Source organism: Ictalurus furcatus, chromosome 1 (assembly GCF_023375685.1).
Source record: "Ictalurus furcatus strain D&B chromosome 1, Billie_1.0, whole genome shotgun sequence".
In the NCBI taxonomy this organism is placed as follows: domain Eukaryota; kingdom Metazoa; phylum Chordata; class Actinopteri; order Siluriformes; family Ictaluridae; genus Ictalurus; species Ictalurus furcatus.
The window spans coordinates 4,457,885-4,473,831 of NC_071255.1; the positions used below are offsets into that span (position 1 = coordinate 4,457,885).

The window sequence follows — 15,947 nt, forward strand, 5'->3', positions numbered from 1 at the left end:
TGTTATTTTGCATCAAGCGATGGATAGGTTGAAAATCTCATGAGTGGAGTGGAGGATGGATAAGTTCTTTGTCCTTCAAAGCAAGACTAAAGTTTTTGAGCTGGTTAGCTATCTTCGGGGAATAGTGTGACTTTGGTTTGTGAGTGCCATGCTGCAGAAGTGTTGTGTTTTTCAAAGACTTGCTCAAGGATGTCCGCATACTTGTATTTTGCTGACATGATTGCTTTATTGAGATTTTGCTTAGCAATCCAGTACTCCTCTCTGTTCCGTCCTCTGTGAGCCTGCTTTTGGATCTTCTGAAGCTGCCAAAAAGTACGATTTAAGATTTCTTTAATTGTCACATATACATCAGAGTGCAGTAAAATTCTTTCTTTGCATATCCCAGCTTGTTAGAAAGCTCAGGTCAGCCATGATACAGTGTGCCTGGAATAGAGAAAGTGAAGTGCTTTATTCAACAGCCAGTGGCAGCTTGGTGGTGCTGGGGTCTGAATCTCTAACCTTTTGATCAGTAACCCTGAGCTTTAATCACTAAGCCACCACTGGGTTATATTAGAAAGGCATATTTGCTCAAAGAATGAGATTTAAGAGCAGTCAGTGTATATGAGTCTATAGAGTCGCAGGTAATGATTTCTAGTTGGTGGTGCTCATACAGTCCTGGGAGCAATTCCACTGCTTCAGGAGTCCAATCAGATTTGAGAGATAGTTTCTATTAAATCCCATAGTAGACCATCTGAATGTTTCTTCTTGTATTGCTAAGCCACTTTGCTTTAACATTAATTAAAAGTTTAAAATATTACCTCTCATCTAATCAGCCCAAAATTCCTCTCAGAAGTCAGTGAGCTCAGTACGTGGAAACATAATCACAGCCTCAGTGCTTTTTCATACAAGAGTATTTACTATCTGGGCAAACTAATCACATGTCAAATGTCATGCACATCTCTGTAGAGTGCAATACTCATCATAAAAACAGAAGTGTGAAAAACAGAAGTGTAAAAAGTTAGTATTTCATTTCAGTTTTGACTTTGAAGCTCAAAGGACAAGTTTATTACTGAATTTTGTGAGTATACAATATGCTGGCAGTGTTGGCCGAGATAACTGTACCTTGGTTTAAATAATTTATTATCTGCACTATAAATGTTAATTGTTGTCTGTTATTGATTGTTAATTTCCGTATGCATTAATCTTGATCTCTATGTGTTCTCTGGTTTGTCTTCACAGCGAACACTTATAAATAAGTACAGACTCTGCAGCTCAGCAGTTTACTGACTAATTTTTTGATCATTGCCAAAGGGCATAGAAACCTGTGGTGTACAAAAACAGGTGTGTTCAGTGTCTTGGGTGTTTTACACAGCATTAAGGATTAATTCCTTTTAAAAAAATTTTTTTTTGTTTACTTTTTCCTGTATATTTAACCCCACGCGTAACTGTTTAGTGTTTGATGCTGAATGGCAACGATGTTGAACACCAGCGATGGTCTTGGGGAGGTCACAACATCCAGGTGAGGACATATTACATTCCAAATATTAAAAGCAGTCAAGGCCTCTCAAAAAATATGGGAAAAATTTTATTTCCTCAATAATGACTTGTAATAACAGATTTTGGAATAATGTAGGTATGGATATGAATGTGTAGTTGCATTCTTTATATAATGTAACAAGAAATTTAATAAAGTAAACATGCTTGTATTGACTTTCCCCACAGTGTTGAATTTATAGCTGAAATCAGGGATAGAAAATGACACATCTAACAGGAATCTGGTATATTTAGTTTTAGATTTAGTTTAGCCTTTATTGTCTCCCTTAGGAGAAAATTATCTTGGGCAATCGAGAGAAAACAGTTGACATTACAATACATATACAATCAAACTGCTATATATATTTCCAATATATTGCTGAATGAATAGTCCTAGTTGTAATGATCACATTGATCAGTGCAAATTTGATTTAACAATATGGCTTCCACCCTCAGACGGTTACACAACTTCATGTTGCCACCAAATGCTAAATTGTAATGTGTCCATGGGATATAATCTATTTTATCGCATATTTAATCATTATTTTGAGTTGTGAAATTAATAAAACAATAATGCCAATATTTTCATTAATTCTATGTCTTAAAAAAAGCTTTGGTTTGTAGGATAAGCTGACCAAGAACTCCTCTATGCTTATGACTTACTTGAAGCAATGTTCATAATTTTATTTATATAAAAATTAACAATAAAGATAAACAGTGTCTCCGGTTAAAATGCTGTCTCTTTTAAAGTGCTCAGTGTGAAAGGGGTTTTAAATGGATTATACGCTTAATTAATTAAAAGTGTCATATGTTAATATTTAATTATGTCTTCAAATGGCGTTCAAACATGCAACTCTCACATAACTCCTGAACAGCGCTTAAGTCTGTAGTTATGTTTGAGGTCTGAAGATTGATGTGCACAATTCTGGTATTAAATCTTCACTGCACACTAATGTCTGGGTTATGCATGTAACCCTGTTCCCTGAGAAGGGACCGAGACGTTGCGTGAGCTTCACACTGTGGGAACGAGAATATCCACTCCGTCATACTGAGGGTACGGCCTGTTCAAAAAGATCAGAGCCCGTGGGTCACTGCAAGACACTCGAGCCCAGGGTGGAATGTATATCCAGGCTGTAATATCGAATGAATGTGTACGGCATAGACAACCCCGCCACAGCACACACATCCTGTAAGGATACAACTTTGGACAAAGCCTTCGAGGAGGGGACTCCCCTAGTGGAATGAGCCCTTATGCCCAGAGGCGAAGCGAGACAGTGTGCCTCGTAAGCGATAGAGATTGCTTCCACTATCCAATTAGAGATGCACTGCTGCGACACAGAATCACCTCTACTGTCGCCGCCAAGCAGACCAGCAGCTGCTCCAACTTACGTCACTGGCCAGAGCATTTGAACTAAGTACAGAAAGTCCTTACTGGACACAGTCGGTACAATTTCTCTTGTTCCAGTGTGAGGAACGGAAGAAGGCAGGAAGCCTGCAACACTACTGGCTGGGCAGCAGATGTAGGCATTTTAGGAATATAATCTGACCTAGAATACAGGAAGGCCTTGGCTAATCCAGGGGTAAACTCAAGGCAGAAAGGGGCAACAGAGAGAGCTTGTAGATCTCCTACTTGCTTAAGAGATGTCAGGGCCAGCAGAAGAGCTACCTTTAGAGTCAGAAACTTCTCAGAGGCTGATATAAAGGGCTCAAATGGGGCACCTGACAGAACTTGCAGGACCACATAAAGGTCCCAGGAAGGTCTGCAGATGGGCCTCAGCCACCTGCCACCATGCATAAACCTTGAAGTTAGAGGATGTTGACCCACAGAGGCTCCATCAATAGGACCCTGATTGTAGCCAACCCTGCTGAGAAATGTCCTATGTAACATAAGATCATTCAACCTAAGAATTCCATGATTGTAGCTATTGCACAGTTTACTGGGTCTAGCTGACGTTCCTCACACCACAAGACAAAAAGTTGCCACTTGAGTGCATACAATTTCCTCATGGATGGTGTTCTAGGATTCAACATGGTCTCTACAACTTCAGTTGTGAGACCAGAATCTATGAGCTGGTGCCCCTCAGTGGCCAGACCCACAGTTTCCACAGTTCTGACTGAGGGTTATAAATCAGCCCTCCGACTTGAGACAGGAGATCCCTGCGGATGGGAATCTCCCAAGGAGTGCCGTCTAGCAAGGATATTGTCTCTGAGAACCATATTTGAACTGGCCAATAAGGTGCTACTAGCAGCAGACATAGACGGTCTTGCCGAACTCTTGCTGAAACTTGTGGGAGCAGAGCGATTGGGGGAAAAGCATACAGATGTGGCTTCAGCCATGTGAGCACCATAGCATCCAGCCCTAATGGTGCAGGAGGAGTGATGGCGATCCACAGAGGGCAGTGTGTTGTCTCCTTGGAAGTGAACACATCCACTTCCACTTTGTATCATTCAAGTGAGCCTACCATCCGAACAGTAACCTTCCGGAAGTGGAAGTCTATTGATCACACAGCTTTCTCCAATTCTGTGGTTTCCATCCTAAGCGATCTTCATCCCTCATCACTGGAGGAGAAAGTTCTGCAGCTAAATTCCACTCTTGCTGCTAATCTTGACACTTTTGCTCCTTTAAGGTCATGTAAGGTCACATTCACCCGCTCTGCTCCCTGGTATAATGACAGTCTGCACTCTAGAAAGGCTGTATGTCAGAAAATGGAGCGAAAATGGTGCCTTACTGGACTGAATGTCTACTATCAAGCGTGGAAGGATCTTCTGGAGGATTATCGTGCACTACTGGAGACTGAAAGATCCTCTTACCTCTCTCAGGCTATTGTAAATAATCAAAATAATCCCAGACACTTGTTCCAAACCATAAACAGATTGCTTCAAGTTAATGCTATTACCACTTTGCCTGTTTCTCAGCAGCTCTGCGATTCTTTTCTACAGTTTTTTAATTCTAAGATTGTTAATGTTCACAAAGAAATTTCTGTTAACCCTGACTGTGACACTTCACTCCTTCGTCCATCTGGGTTCACTGGTGCTTCTTTCACTCATTTCTCACTACTTAATTCTGAGGCTCTCACAAGGGAGGTATCCAGCATGAAATCTACCACTTGCTGGATCCAATTCCTACGAATTTATTCAAATCGTGCTTCGCTGTGTGGTGCCCTACTATCCTCAGCATTACAAATGAATCACTGGAGACTGTGGTCGTTCCAGCAGTACTAAAGACTGCTGCTGTTACACCTGTACCAAAGAGAGAAAATGTTTCTGTGGATGATTTTAACAATTTTCGTCCCATCTCAAATCTTCCGTTTTTGGCAAAAATACTTGAGCGTGTTGTTGCCTCTCAACTCTGTACTCATCTTACAACCAGTAACCTCTTTGAACTCCTTCAGTCAGGTTTTCGTAAATTTCACAGCACTGAAACGGCATTGGTCAAAGTCACCAATGACTTGTTGATGGCCTCTGATTCTGGAGCTACCTTACTTCTTATTCTTCTTGACCTTAGAGCCGCCTTCGATACTGTGGCTCATGGTCTTTTACTTACCCACATTGAAAGTGTTTTTGGTGTGTTTTAAACTGGTTTAAATCCTATTTTACTGACCGTTCCCAGTTTATTTCTTTGTGTGGCTTTAGGTCTGACACGGTGCTCACTGGTGTTCCTCAGGGTTCAGTTCTAGGCCCTCTACTCTTCAATATTTATCTATCTCCCCTTGGGCATCTACTGCGATCGCTTGGCCTCCATTATCACTTTTATGCTGACGATACCCAAATCTACATTCACTCTAAATCTGGTGAAAACATTGATGCTTGTTATCTTTCTGAGATAAAAACATGGATGAACAATAACTTTCTGTGCCTGAACAGCGGGAAAACTGAGGTTATGCTTATAGGTTCCCGTCATCAAATTCGCAAAGCGGTTCCTCTGTCTCTGTTTGTTGATGGCTCTGTTTTAGAGACCCAAAGTAAGATGAGGAACCTTGGTGTAATTTTTGACCCCAGCCTCACTTTTGATTTTTTTGTTCAGGGCACTGTGAAGGCATCCTTTTTTCACCTCAGAAATATAGTCAGACTACGCCCAATGCTAAACTTATCTGTCGCTGAAAAGTTGATTAATTCATTTGTTGTCACACGGCTGGATTACTGTAATGCTGTTTTAGCCGGAGTTTCTAAAACCGCAATAAACAAACTGCAATACGTTCAGAACTCTGCCACCCGGATCCTGACGGGAACCAGGAAATGTGACCATATTACTCCTGTTTTGAAGTCCTTACACTGGTTCCCAGTCAGGTTCCGTGTCGATTTCAAGATCATGATGTTGACATACAAGGCATTACATGGATTGGCTCCGCAATACTTATCTGGCTTATTAATCCCTTACACCCCAAATCGCAGACTGCGCTCCTCACAGTGTAATCTGTTAACTGTTCCACAAACACACCTAAAGTCTATGGATGACAGGGCTTTTTCTGTCTATGCTCCATCACTTTGGAACTCTCTTCCTACTGAACTCAGGGAAGCCCAGACTTTTGGCATTTTTAAAGCTCTTCTCAAGACACACTTTTTTAAACTTGCATTCAACTGCTGATGTCTTTTTAGATTGTTTTATAATTATTTTTATTATTAATGTTGTTGTTTTTGTTCTTATTAACTTTTATTGGTTTTATTTTTCTGTGGACTGTGATTTTATGTACAGCGCTTTGAGAAGCTGCTTTAAAAGGCGCTTACAAAATAAAGTTTATTATTATTATTATTATTATTATTATTATTATTATTATTATTATTATTATTGTCCAAACCTCCGCCATACGGACTCCACCACTTCACGATGGAGCCTCCAACCACTGGGCCTTAGCCCCTGCCTCGACAGGATATCTGCCCACACATTCCGGCTGCCCGGAATGCACATTGCACTCACTGACAAGGACTTGCACTGTGCCCAGAGTAGAATTAGTTGCGCCTGCCTGAACAGGGGGCGTGAACATAACCCTCCCTGGTGGTTGATATATGAATCCACCGCTGTGTTGTCTGTCACAACTAACACATGGTAACCTCTTAATTTAGGAAGAAAGCATTTCAGTGCTAGAAATATGGCCCGTATCTCTAGGCAATTTATATGCCACTCCAGATGAGGGCTGCTCCAAAGATCATGAGCTGGACAGCCATGTAATACTGCACCCCAGCCCGTCAGGGAGGCATCTGTCATTACCGTCTTGTGATAAGGAGATGCCCCTAGAGTGTGACCCAAGGCTAGAAACCAGGGACACCTCCAAATTCACAAAACACGTAGGCATCACCGTGTGACACTGATTATTCTCAGAGGTTTTGTCCTCGGACGAAACCCCCGACTTTTCAGCCACCACTGAAATGGTCTCATGTGCAATAGGCCCAAGGGTATGACATTGGCTGCTGTTGCCATAAGCCCCAACAGTCTCTCATAGAGACTGGAGGGGATGACATGATCCAGCTTTATCTTGCTCAATGTTGATAGGATTGACCCTACGCGTGTTGGGGAAAGAAACGCCCTCATCATAGTAGAATCCCATATAACCCCTAGAAAATTTGTCCTCTGCACTGGAGATGTTTGCTGTTTTGCTTCACGAAACCTGTCGGCGATGGTATTAACCACGCGGCTGAACAGGCCAGAAGGTTCAACAGGGGTGTCCAGCAAGGAGACCTTATCTTTGTCCCCCATCCCTGAGAGGTTGAGCCATAGGTGCCTCTCTACCGCAAGCAAGCTACCCATTGAATGGCCAATATGATGGGCTGTTTACTTGATCACCCGGAGAGATAAATCCGTGGCATGGAGCAGCTCTGCCACTGCCTTGGGCCAAATTCTCTCTGCAGTGTTGAGGTCTGCTTGGTAGGCCTGCAACACTGTCATTGTATGCAGTGACCCAGAAGCAAGACCCTCTGCCGCATGCCCACCAACAGCGAGGTGGCTTTACATGGCTTGGAACGCAAAGCCGGCCCCCCTAAATTACCTGCTGTCGATGGAGAGCTGTGGCTCGCAAGCACCTCCTCCACCTTCAGCATAGTTAAATAGCCGTGCTATTCACTCCAACGATAGCCGAATAATCAGATGTCATGGGGTTATGAACATGGCTAGTGTATGGTTTTCCCCAGAAGAGTAATACTTCAACATGCATTTCTGGAAAAAAGGGGAGTTTTCTGCTGTGTGAGGGAGATTTATTTTCACTGGGGAGAAAGCGCTCATCCAGCCTGCTACGAGCCACTTTCTCTTCCCCGGGCCAGTCTAGATTTAGTTTTTGAACTGGCCTAGTAATCACTTCAAGCAGCTCTTTATATGCTTCAGAGCTGCTCTCTGTTTTTGGTGCAATGGCATCTCCTTCTGGCTCCTCTGAGTCAGAGAGGGTGTTTAGGCTTTCCATAGCGGAAGGAGGAGTTGTGACACGAGCTCCAAAATCCGGCGGAGAGCTGGACCGGGAAGACAGAGCAAGAGATAGAGCAGGGCTTGTCTCCAGCTCCTCTTCCAGATCCATACAAGATCCCCAGGACCTGAACTGGCTGGCTGCCTCAGCAGCGGCCGGCCCACATGTGCGAGGCTCTGAAACCCAACTCCCTTCGGCCGAGAAGAGAGCGAGCCCAGGGTGGAATGCATATCCAGGCTGTAATATCGAATGAATGTGTGCCGCATAGATCCCCTGTGATGAAAGGGGAGAGGCATAGCACACTCTTTTTGTAAAGGGACAGAAAAGTAAGAGATTTTTCTTTCTGTTTTTTGAAAAGTTAGAGAGGAAATGAAGAGTCTTTTGTGAGCGTTACACAAACGACCGACATGCAGACTCTCTGAAGATAATAAGGCTGATGGTGAGGTTCACAGGTGCCATTTTTATATCACGCAACATGCTTAATTGCCACATCACCTGAGTACGGCAGGTGTTACAGAAGCTTCAGATGCCGGTCACGCACGAGGGCACTTCCCATAGCGTGGAGCTCCAGCAATGTTGAGTTCCTGTTGAAAGGGAACTCAGCTTCTCATGTGCTGAAACTCTCTTGCAATAATTCTGTTCTTACTGTTTTCAGCATCACAACAACAAATGATTATTCTGATACTAATTCTGTTAAACCATGTGATTATTTTGTTGAAGCATGTGAATAGTACCTAAATCCACAGTTATGTCTGAGGTCTGAATGTGTATAATTTTGTCACTGCATTTAACTCAACTCTGAATACTCCTCCTTATGTGCTGAAGCTCAGTTAATAACAACTGTCTTCTCACTGTTTTCAGTATGATGACAACAGAGGATTACTACAATTACTATGAGGATGGCATTGATGGTGAACCGTGTGATTACGGCAAACATGCAAGTCATTTCCTCCCTGTGCTCTACTCCCTGTTCTTCGTGGTCGGCTTCCTGGGCAACATGCTGGTGCTGTGGGTGATCCTGAGGGGCCCTCAGATGAAAAGAACGACTGAAGTGTCTCTCCTGAACCTGGTCATCACTGACCTTCTACTAATCTTCTCTCTCCCGTTCCTGGCTCACTATGCCAGGGATACCTGGGTTTTTGGTGGAGCCATGTGCACTCTGGTCCTCAGCGTGTATTACATTGGATTTTATGCCGGCATTTTCTTTATTGTGCTGATGAGCATCGACAGATTCTTGGCTATTGTCCATACTGGGTTTGCTTTGAGAATCCAATCAAAAACAAAAAATGGGATTTTAGCTAGCGTGGTCATCTGGATTCTAGCTATTGCAGCATCATTTCCTGAGCTACTGTATCTTGGAGTTGAACACTATGACAACAAAACTATTTGCACTGCTTATCCAAAAGACAATAGGCACAATAATGTGAGAAGTGTAGCTTTCTTTAAAATGAATGTTTTGGGAATGCTAATTCCACTGACTATTGTGGGATACTGCTACTCGATGGTTCTCTGGAGGCTTCAGATGCTGCGTAATTCAAAGAAACTGGCCATTCGTCTTGTTGTTGTTGTTATGGTGGTGTTCTTCTGCTGTTGGATACCGTACAACATTGCAGCATTCCTGAAAGCACTGGAACTGCTGGAAATCCTGCCTCCAGACTGTGAGCTCAGCAAAAGGACCCAGCTGATGCTGCAAGCCACTGAGGCTATAGCGTATTCGCACTGCTGCCTCAATCCATTCCTTTATGTGTTTATGGGTAAAAAGTTTAGGAGGCACCTCACGAAGCTTCTGCACCAGACACCATGCATCCAAGAGTAGTGGTTTTACATTCCAGCATACCTACTTGGAATCACAATTATGATATGATTTATATGACTACACATGGTCCTTAGTTTTCATCTAATGAAATTCTGTATCTGGCCTGAGAATGAAAATGGAAATATATACATACATACACTCTATGGCCAAATGTATGTGGACACCTAACCATCATACCCATATGTGGTTCTTCCCCAAACTGTTCACAAAATTGGAAGCACACAGTTGTCTAGAATGTCTTTGTATGCGGTAGCATTGTTAATTTACCTTCACTGGAACTAAGAGCCTCAGACCTGTTCCAACGTGACAATACCCCTGTGCACAAAGCTAGGTCTGTGAAGACATGATTTGCCAAGGATGGAGTGGAATGCCAACTACACGTAAATTCAATTTGTTCATTTATTTATTCATGAATTAATTCATAATGTGAAGTCATGATTACAAATAAAATATCCCTGAAGTACATACATGCCAGAAAGAGATCATCAAAGAGAATATATGGCTCTGACATACATAATAGCAATTGAAAGCCCATAAAATGCTCTAACTTCTATGTTCTGTAATGAAAATGAATGGCCTGTTGTAAGGTAATAGAGGACAGTTTGAACAGTAAAATACAATAAAATAAATGAATCTCCATTTGTTGATGGATGTGTAGTTGGTAAGTAGGGTCAAATGAAATTGTAGAGTAAAGTATGATTTAGGACTGTTTTATCCATAGGATTTATCCATACTGGGTCAAAATTGACTGGCAATCCTCAATGATGTAACTGATTTGCAACCATAATAGTTGCGTTAGATTTTCAAAACTCATGGTGCTCAGATTTGTCATGCCTCCCAGCAAAATGCCGGTTGCAGACTTTAAATTCTTAGATTTCCAAAACAAGTAAATCAAGGAACACATAAAACACACACAAAAAAGATAGAAAAAGTTTGAGCACTTGTACATGCCACAAATGACTATCAATCGCATAGAGTAAAAGCCAGGCAAGATTCAAACACGACAATAATCAATATTTTCAAGATCCAATGGATAATCCAAATGAGTAAACAAGATATAAAAAGCAAGGGTCATACACACATGGGAGGACGAGAAGGATACACTGATACATACTTCAAAATCCACCAGATCCTTCAAATTAAGACGGCCATCGACGGCACTTGATATGACAGCCGAGATATGCAGCCGTATTAGGATGCAGCCTTCCTTTTGAGAAACACCCTTATTGAGCAGGAAATGAGCATGACAACAAAAGAATAGTCTCTAGAATTCAGAAGATGGTGCCCTCTAATGGCGTGGTGGTGACCTGTCCTAGACTGAAACTTCGAGCGCACACTTTTTCAGACCATGTTAAAATACAACAACATGAATGTTAACCATCTCCTCATGGAAAATGTCACAGTATTAACCATTACACAGTGTAATGAGCTTCATGAACTCAGCAGAAATAAGGAAGCCGGCGGCAGGCTCGGGACAACTCAAAAATGCACTTTTCTCCTTCACAGCTTATTTTATTCCCTCACAAACGCATGCATGCACACACGCAGGTACACACGGCTTCATGCTGGTTGCTCTCTTGATGGTTGCGCTCTTTCTTGCTTGCTTGCTTGCTTGCATTCTCTCTCTCTCTCTCTCTCTCTCTCTCTCTCTCGGGGCACGTCGCTCTCCCCTTTTTATCTTCTCACTGCAACACACAACATTCATTAATAGAATTCCCCCCAGGTATGCATTCTTCACCACTCACCTTCTCCAGCTCCGCCCTCCAATCACAAACCGGCACTTGAGCACACCCCTGTTATCCACACATTTTCTTTTATTGATTGAGAATGTATAACATGCAATGATGAGTACATTAATATAAACATTGGAGCCCGAGCTGCTGTTACAGAAATTTATTCAACGCTTTCTGACAATCATATTAGAGAATTCATCAGTGCTGTGATACAATTTTTATTAATCACACATCAGATCAATTGACTGCTTGTCTCTGTTATGCTAAGCCACGTTGCTTTTAATTCAGTACTGAAATGTTATATCTCATATATCTCATTACAAGTTTTCCTTAGAATTCATGAAAGCTCTGTGCATGGAAAAATAAATAGAAGCTCTGCTCTACAGCATACAAGAACATTAACTATTAGCTGGGCAAACTAATCAATTACCAAACATCATACATGTCTCCATAGAGCCCCATTACTCATCACAAAAACAGAAATCTGAAAAACACCAGCATCTCATTTCAGTTTTTGCTTTGGACAAATTTTATTTGGACAATGATAAAGTTATTGTCATTTTAGCTGTGTTCCACAGTATACTGAAGTTGAAATTAGCTTTGAGGGAATTTACATCCAAATCAGGTGAATGGTGTAAAAAAAAAGTCAGCTTTTACCTCATTATTGCACTTACAAGTAAACAGATAAATGGTTTAGAATTGATTTAAAGTGCACAAGGCATTTGCATTTGGAATCTAATACTGTCCACTCTTAAAATGAAGTCCAAAGAACTGTCACTGCCAGTGAAGCAAGCTATCATTAGTGTATAAAACTAAAACAAACCCATCGGAGAGACAGCAAAAGTAAGTCCAAATCAAGTATTTGATAAATTCTTAAAAAGAAAGAACTGTGGTAAATGACAGAAGAAATATTTCTCTGTGTTACATGTCAGTCTAGGGTATGAAGTTTATATATGTTGGTATATTTGCAGACGTATATAATGAATAGTACAGTCACCACATGATAAACAAGCAATAATACAGACAGGCCATTGCTCAAGGGGGAAGTAAACAACAAACAAAACCCACCACTAGCTCTACCAAAACCTACCTTCCCTAAATAATAATAATAATAATAATAATAATAATAATAATAATAATAATAATAATAAAAAGAAAAGAAAATTAAACGCAGTTTACATCCCTATCTCCCTACCTAATCCAGGAGAAAAAGACACAATGAACAAAAAGGCATTTACCCCCTTCCTGTCAGGGTTACAAACACCCAAACAAGACATTTCAATACATTATTATCAAATACTTCTACACCAAAGAATATTGCTCCGACCGATATACAAACAGGTCAGCCTGGATGGCATGCAACATGGAGTTCTCTTCTTCTTCCTTTATAAACTACCTTCCAGCACACAGTACTCCTACAAAGGAAACAGTTCCACCTAGGACACAAAATATATAATATAGTTTGTATATTATGTAACTTCATTTTTGACAGGTCTAGGTCAAAGGTCATACTCATCATAATTAAATATAATGATGATGACAGGTCAAAGGGTCAAAATCATCATAATTAAATATAATGATGATGACAGGTCAAAGGGTCATGATAATCACTTATAATTATGTTAAATCCGGTTCCGATGTATTCCAGATGTATTCCAGACACACGCACACACAAGTTGTTTCCTTTCCCATAGATTGTGATATGCTCATGAGTTAGGCCTAGGTCAAAATGGTCAATGATAATTATTGCTGCATGTTCATAGCTATAGCTTTCACACGCATATAACCCCCGCCCCTCCCTGCTTAGGTTGCTAGTTGTTTTCCTGAGTTAGGCCTAGGTCAAAAAAGGTCAATGATAATTATTGATGCATGTTCATTCCTATAGCTTTTCCTACAGCTCCGAAGCAATTCCGCAGACACACACACACACACACACACACCACACGCACACACATATACACAAACGCTCACACATAAATAAGGATGATGAAAAATAAGTAAATGATTAATAATTAATTTCCATACACATCCAACCAAAAATATGACCCACACACACGCGCACACATCCAACCAAAAATATCACACACACACACACACACACACACACACACACACACACATATACGAACCTGTCTATAAAAGCGAACACTTTGTTAGTTGGAAAAATCAGCAAAGAGTCGAATAGTTTGAAGGGATCGAAAGAATTTCCAGACTCTATCCTTCAAAACTTCCAAACACCATGGATTTCTCAGCAGTTAAGAAGATTTTAAACAATTGAAATAGTTCATTATAAATTGAAATACAATGTTTATGTAATTATCCATTTGATATTGATATTGATATTGATATAAATCTAAAACTATTCTTTCTGAATACAGCAATCATCATCCTTATCTGGTCATTATGTAAACGGGTACGATCAATATCTAAATTTAATGTTCAATACATTTATATTACAGAGCAAGACCAAACTAAGATCATCTGATTCTAGTGTATAGGATAACGTATCAAACGAATGCGAGTCTACTAGGTAATAAAATTTTGTCTCTTAGATCTGTGTAGCGAGCTAGAAAGGGAACTGTTAAGGTACTAAAAGTATGTTTTATTTGCTTTACTGTTTGTAGATAACAGTGTCGTCATAATTTCTGACGATGGAATTTCCGAGACATCCGATCGAAGACTTTTGAATCTGAGCTCTACACGTAAGTCATAACATAAAATCATGAATGTTTCATGCTGTAAAGTCCTTCATACATAATTATAACTTTTTGTTTGTGTCATATTCAGAAGATGAGGGCGTCATGACTATCAGTGCTTACGGTGGAGATATTTCAGGCAAGATGACGTATATTTTACCTTCTATTTACCCAGCTAAAAATAAAAACAAAAATAAAAACTCTTTCACTTGTTCTGACTTATAGATACGAGTGATGTCGACAATTTTGATGCAGTAGAAGATCGAGAGGAAATCAACTCGGAAGCCGACCTTCAACCCGATCTCGAATTGCAGGAGATCTGTACAGCGTGGCGTGAATTCTTCCAAGCAAAGACTGCTTTATTGGAAAACTTTGGGCAGCTTGATAATACATTTGAATCCGGTCGAGGTACGGATTTTCTCCCTTTACTGTACAACACACTTGAAAATTTGAATAGTTGTCTCACAGTGAACATAAAGTTGATCAGAAAATTGTACGATAGATATGGCGCAGAAACGACCGAAATGCAGTTCGGATACAGTGACTAAAAAAATGAGAACCGAAAATAATCCATCACCGCATGATTTCTGTTGTGATGGAAACCAGAGTTCTTCAAATGGTCTGTTACATCGTGATCTGTACACAACCCTGAACCCATATTTAACTGAAGCGATCAACCGGCTGAATGAAAGTTTAATTCCGTCACACCAGGTTGTTAGTGAGAGACCTAATCAGAGTCCAAATTACAACGTAACAAACACACCGGTGATGCCATACGATATATTTTCTGAATTAAATCAATGTTTGTTAAAGTTACATAATAACCTAAATGAACACAGTCATTCAGTACAATTAAACCCCGATCTAATCGATGCAGTCAATCAGTTGAATGAAAATTTAAGATCGTCAGAACAGAGCAATGCTCAAAATGAAAACCCCAGCCGAAATTCCAGTCAAACTGTATCAAGCACGCCGGTGGCGTCGCACGACATATTTTTCTAATTAAATCAATGTCTTTTAGACTTACAAAATAACCTAAATGAACAAAGACAATCTATGCAGATAAATCCATGTTTAATAGAAGCGGTGAATCAACTCAATGAAAATATGTCATTATCTCCCGAACAGAATACCGTCTCAACTCTGGAAAACGCTCAGGAACCTAGACCGTCATCTTCTCGTGATATGATATACGAACTTAATCAAAGTCTTATGAGGATAAATGACAGTCTGGTTAACTTAATCGAAAACCATGTCAATATAACACAAAATTCGGAAAACGATAATAAGTACAACCATCCTTTGGAAAACATGCAATCGCCCGATATCCAAAATTCTCAAACGGAAAACATGCATTCGCCCGATATCCAAAATTCTCAAACGGAAAACGTGCATTCGCCCGATATCCAAAATTCTCAAATGGAAAACATGCAATCGCCCGATATCCGAGTTGAGCAAGATGGGGGTGGGTTAGATCCTAATATTAGGATAATTAATCGTGAAAGGTTCAACAACACTGAGATTAGGCGAAGAGTGAATTTTTCGTCAATTGCTAATGTTGACAGCTTTGCAGATTTTTATAATTATGTTTTAGAGATTTTAAACAGTGTGATTGAAATTGCTAATAGTTTTATTTCTGCTGAGGATGCCATCACCATTGAAATCAGAGGCGATACGGTCAATGTTTCATCACGCGTTCAATTAGACAACGGTGTCATCGATTTACATTCTTTTCTGACCATGCTCGAAAATGTAATTCATTTACATTTACATTTATTCACTTAGCAGACGCTTTTATCCA

General features: G+C 40.5%; 1 protein-coding gene across 1 annotated transcript; it reads left to right on the plus strand.

Annotated features, from left to right (window-relative positions):
- The first annotated feature begins 526 nt into the window (after window positions 1-526).
- Window positions 527-11,063, plus strand: LOC128605554 (C-C chemokine receptor type 4-like). Its single transcript, XM_053621126.1, has 4 exons — window positions 527-1,057; window positions 1,219-1,320; window positions 1,433-1,498; window positions 8,763-11,063. The coding sequence occupies exons 3-4, from the start codon at window positions 1,446-1,448 to the stop codon at window positions 9,715-9,717; spliced, it is 1,008 nt and encodes a 335-aa protein (XP_053477101.1). The 5' UTR covers window positions 527-1,057; window positions 1,219-1,320; window positions 1,433-1,445; the 3' UTR covers window positions 9,718-11,063.
- Window positions 11,064-15,947: the final 4,884 nt, after the last annotated feature.

What these genes read in the sequence shown, in the direction of transcription:
- LOC128605554 (XM_053621126.1), top strand. Translation starts at nt 1,446, where the DNA reads ATGGCAACGATGTTGAACACCAGCGATGGTCTTGGGGAGGTCACAACA. An exon ending in GGGGAGGTCACAACATCCAG is followed by an intron (nt 1,499 to 8,762) that starts GTGAGGACATAT and finishes CACTGTTTTCAG; the next exon opens with TATGATGACAACAGAGGATT.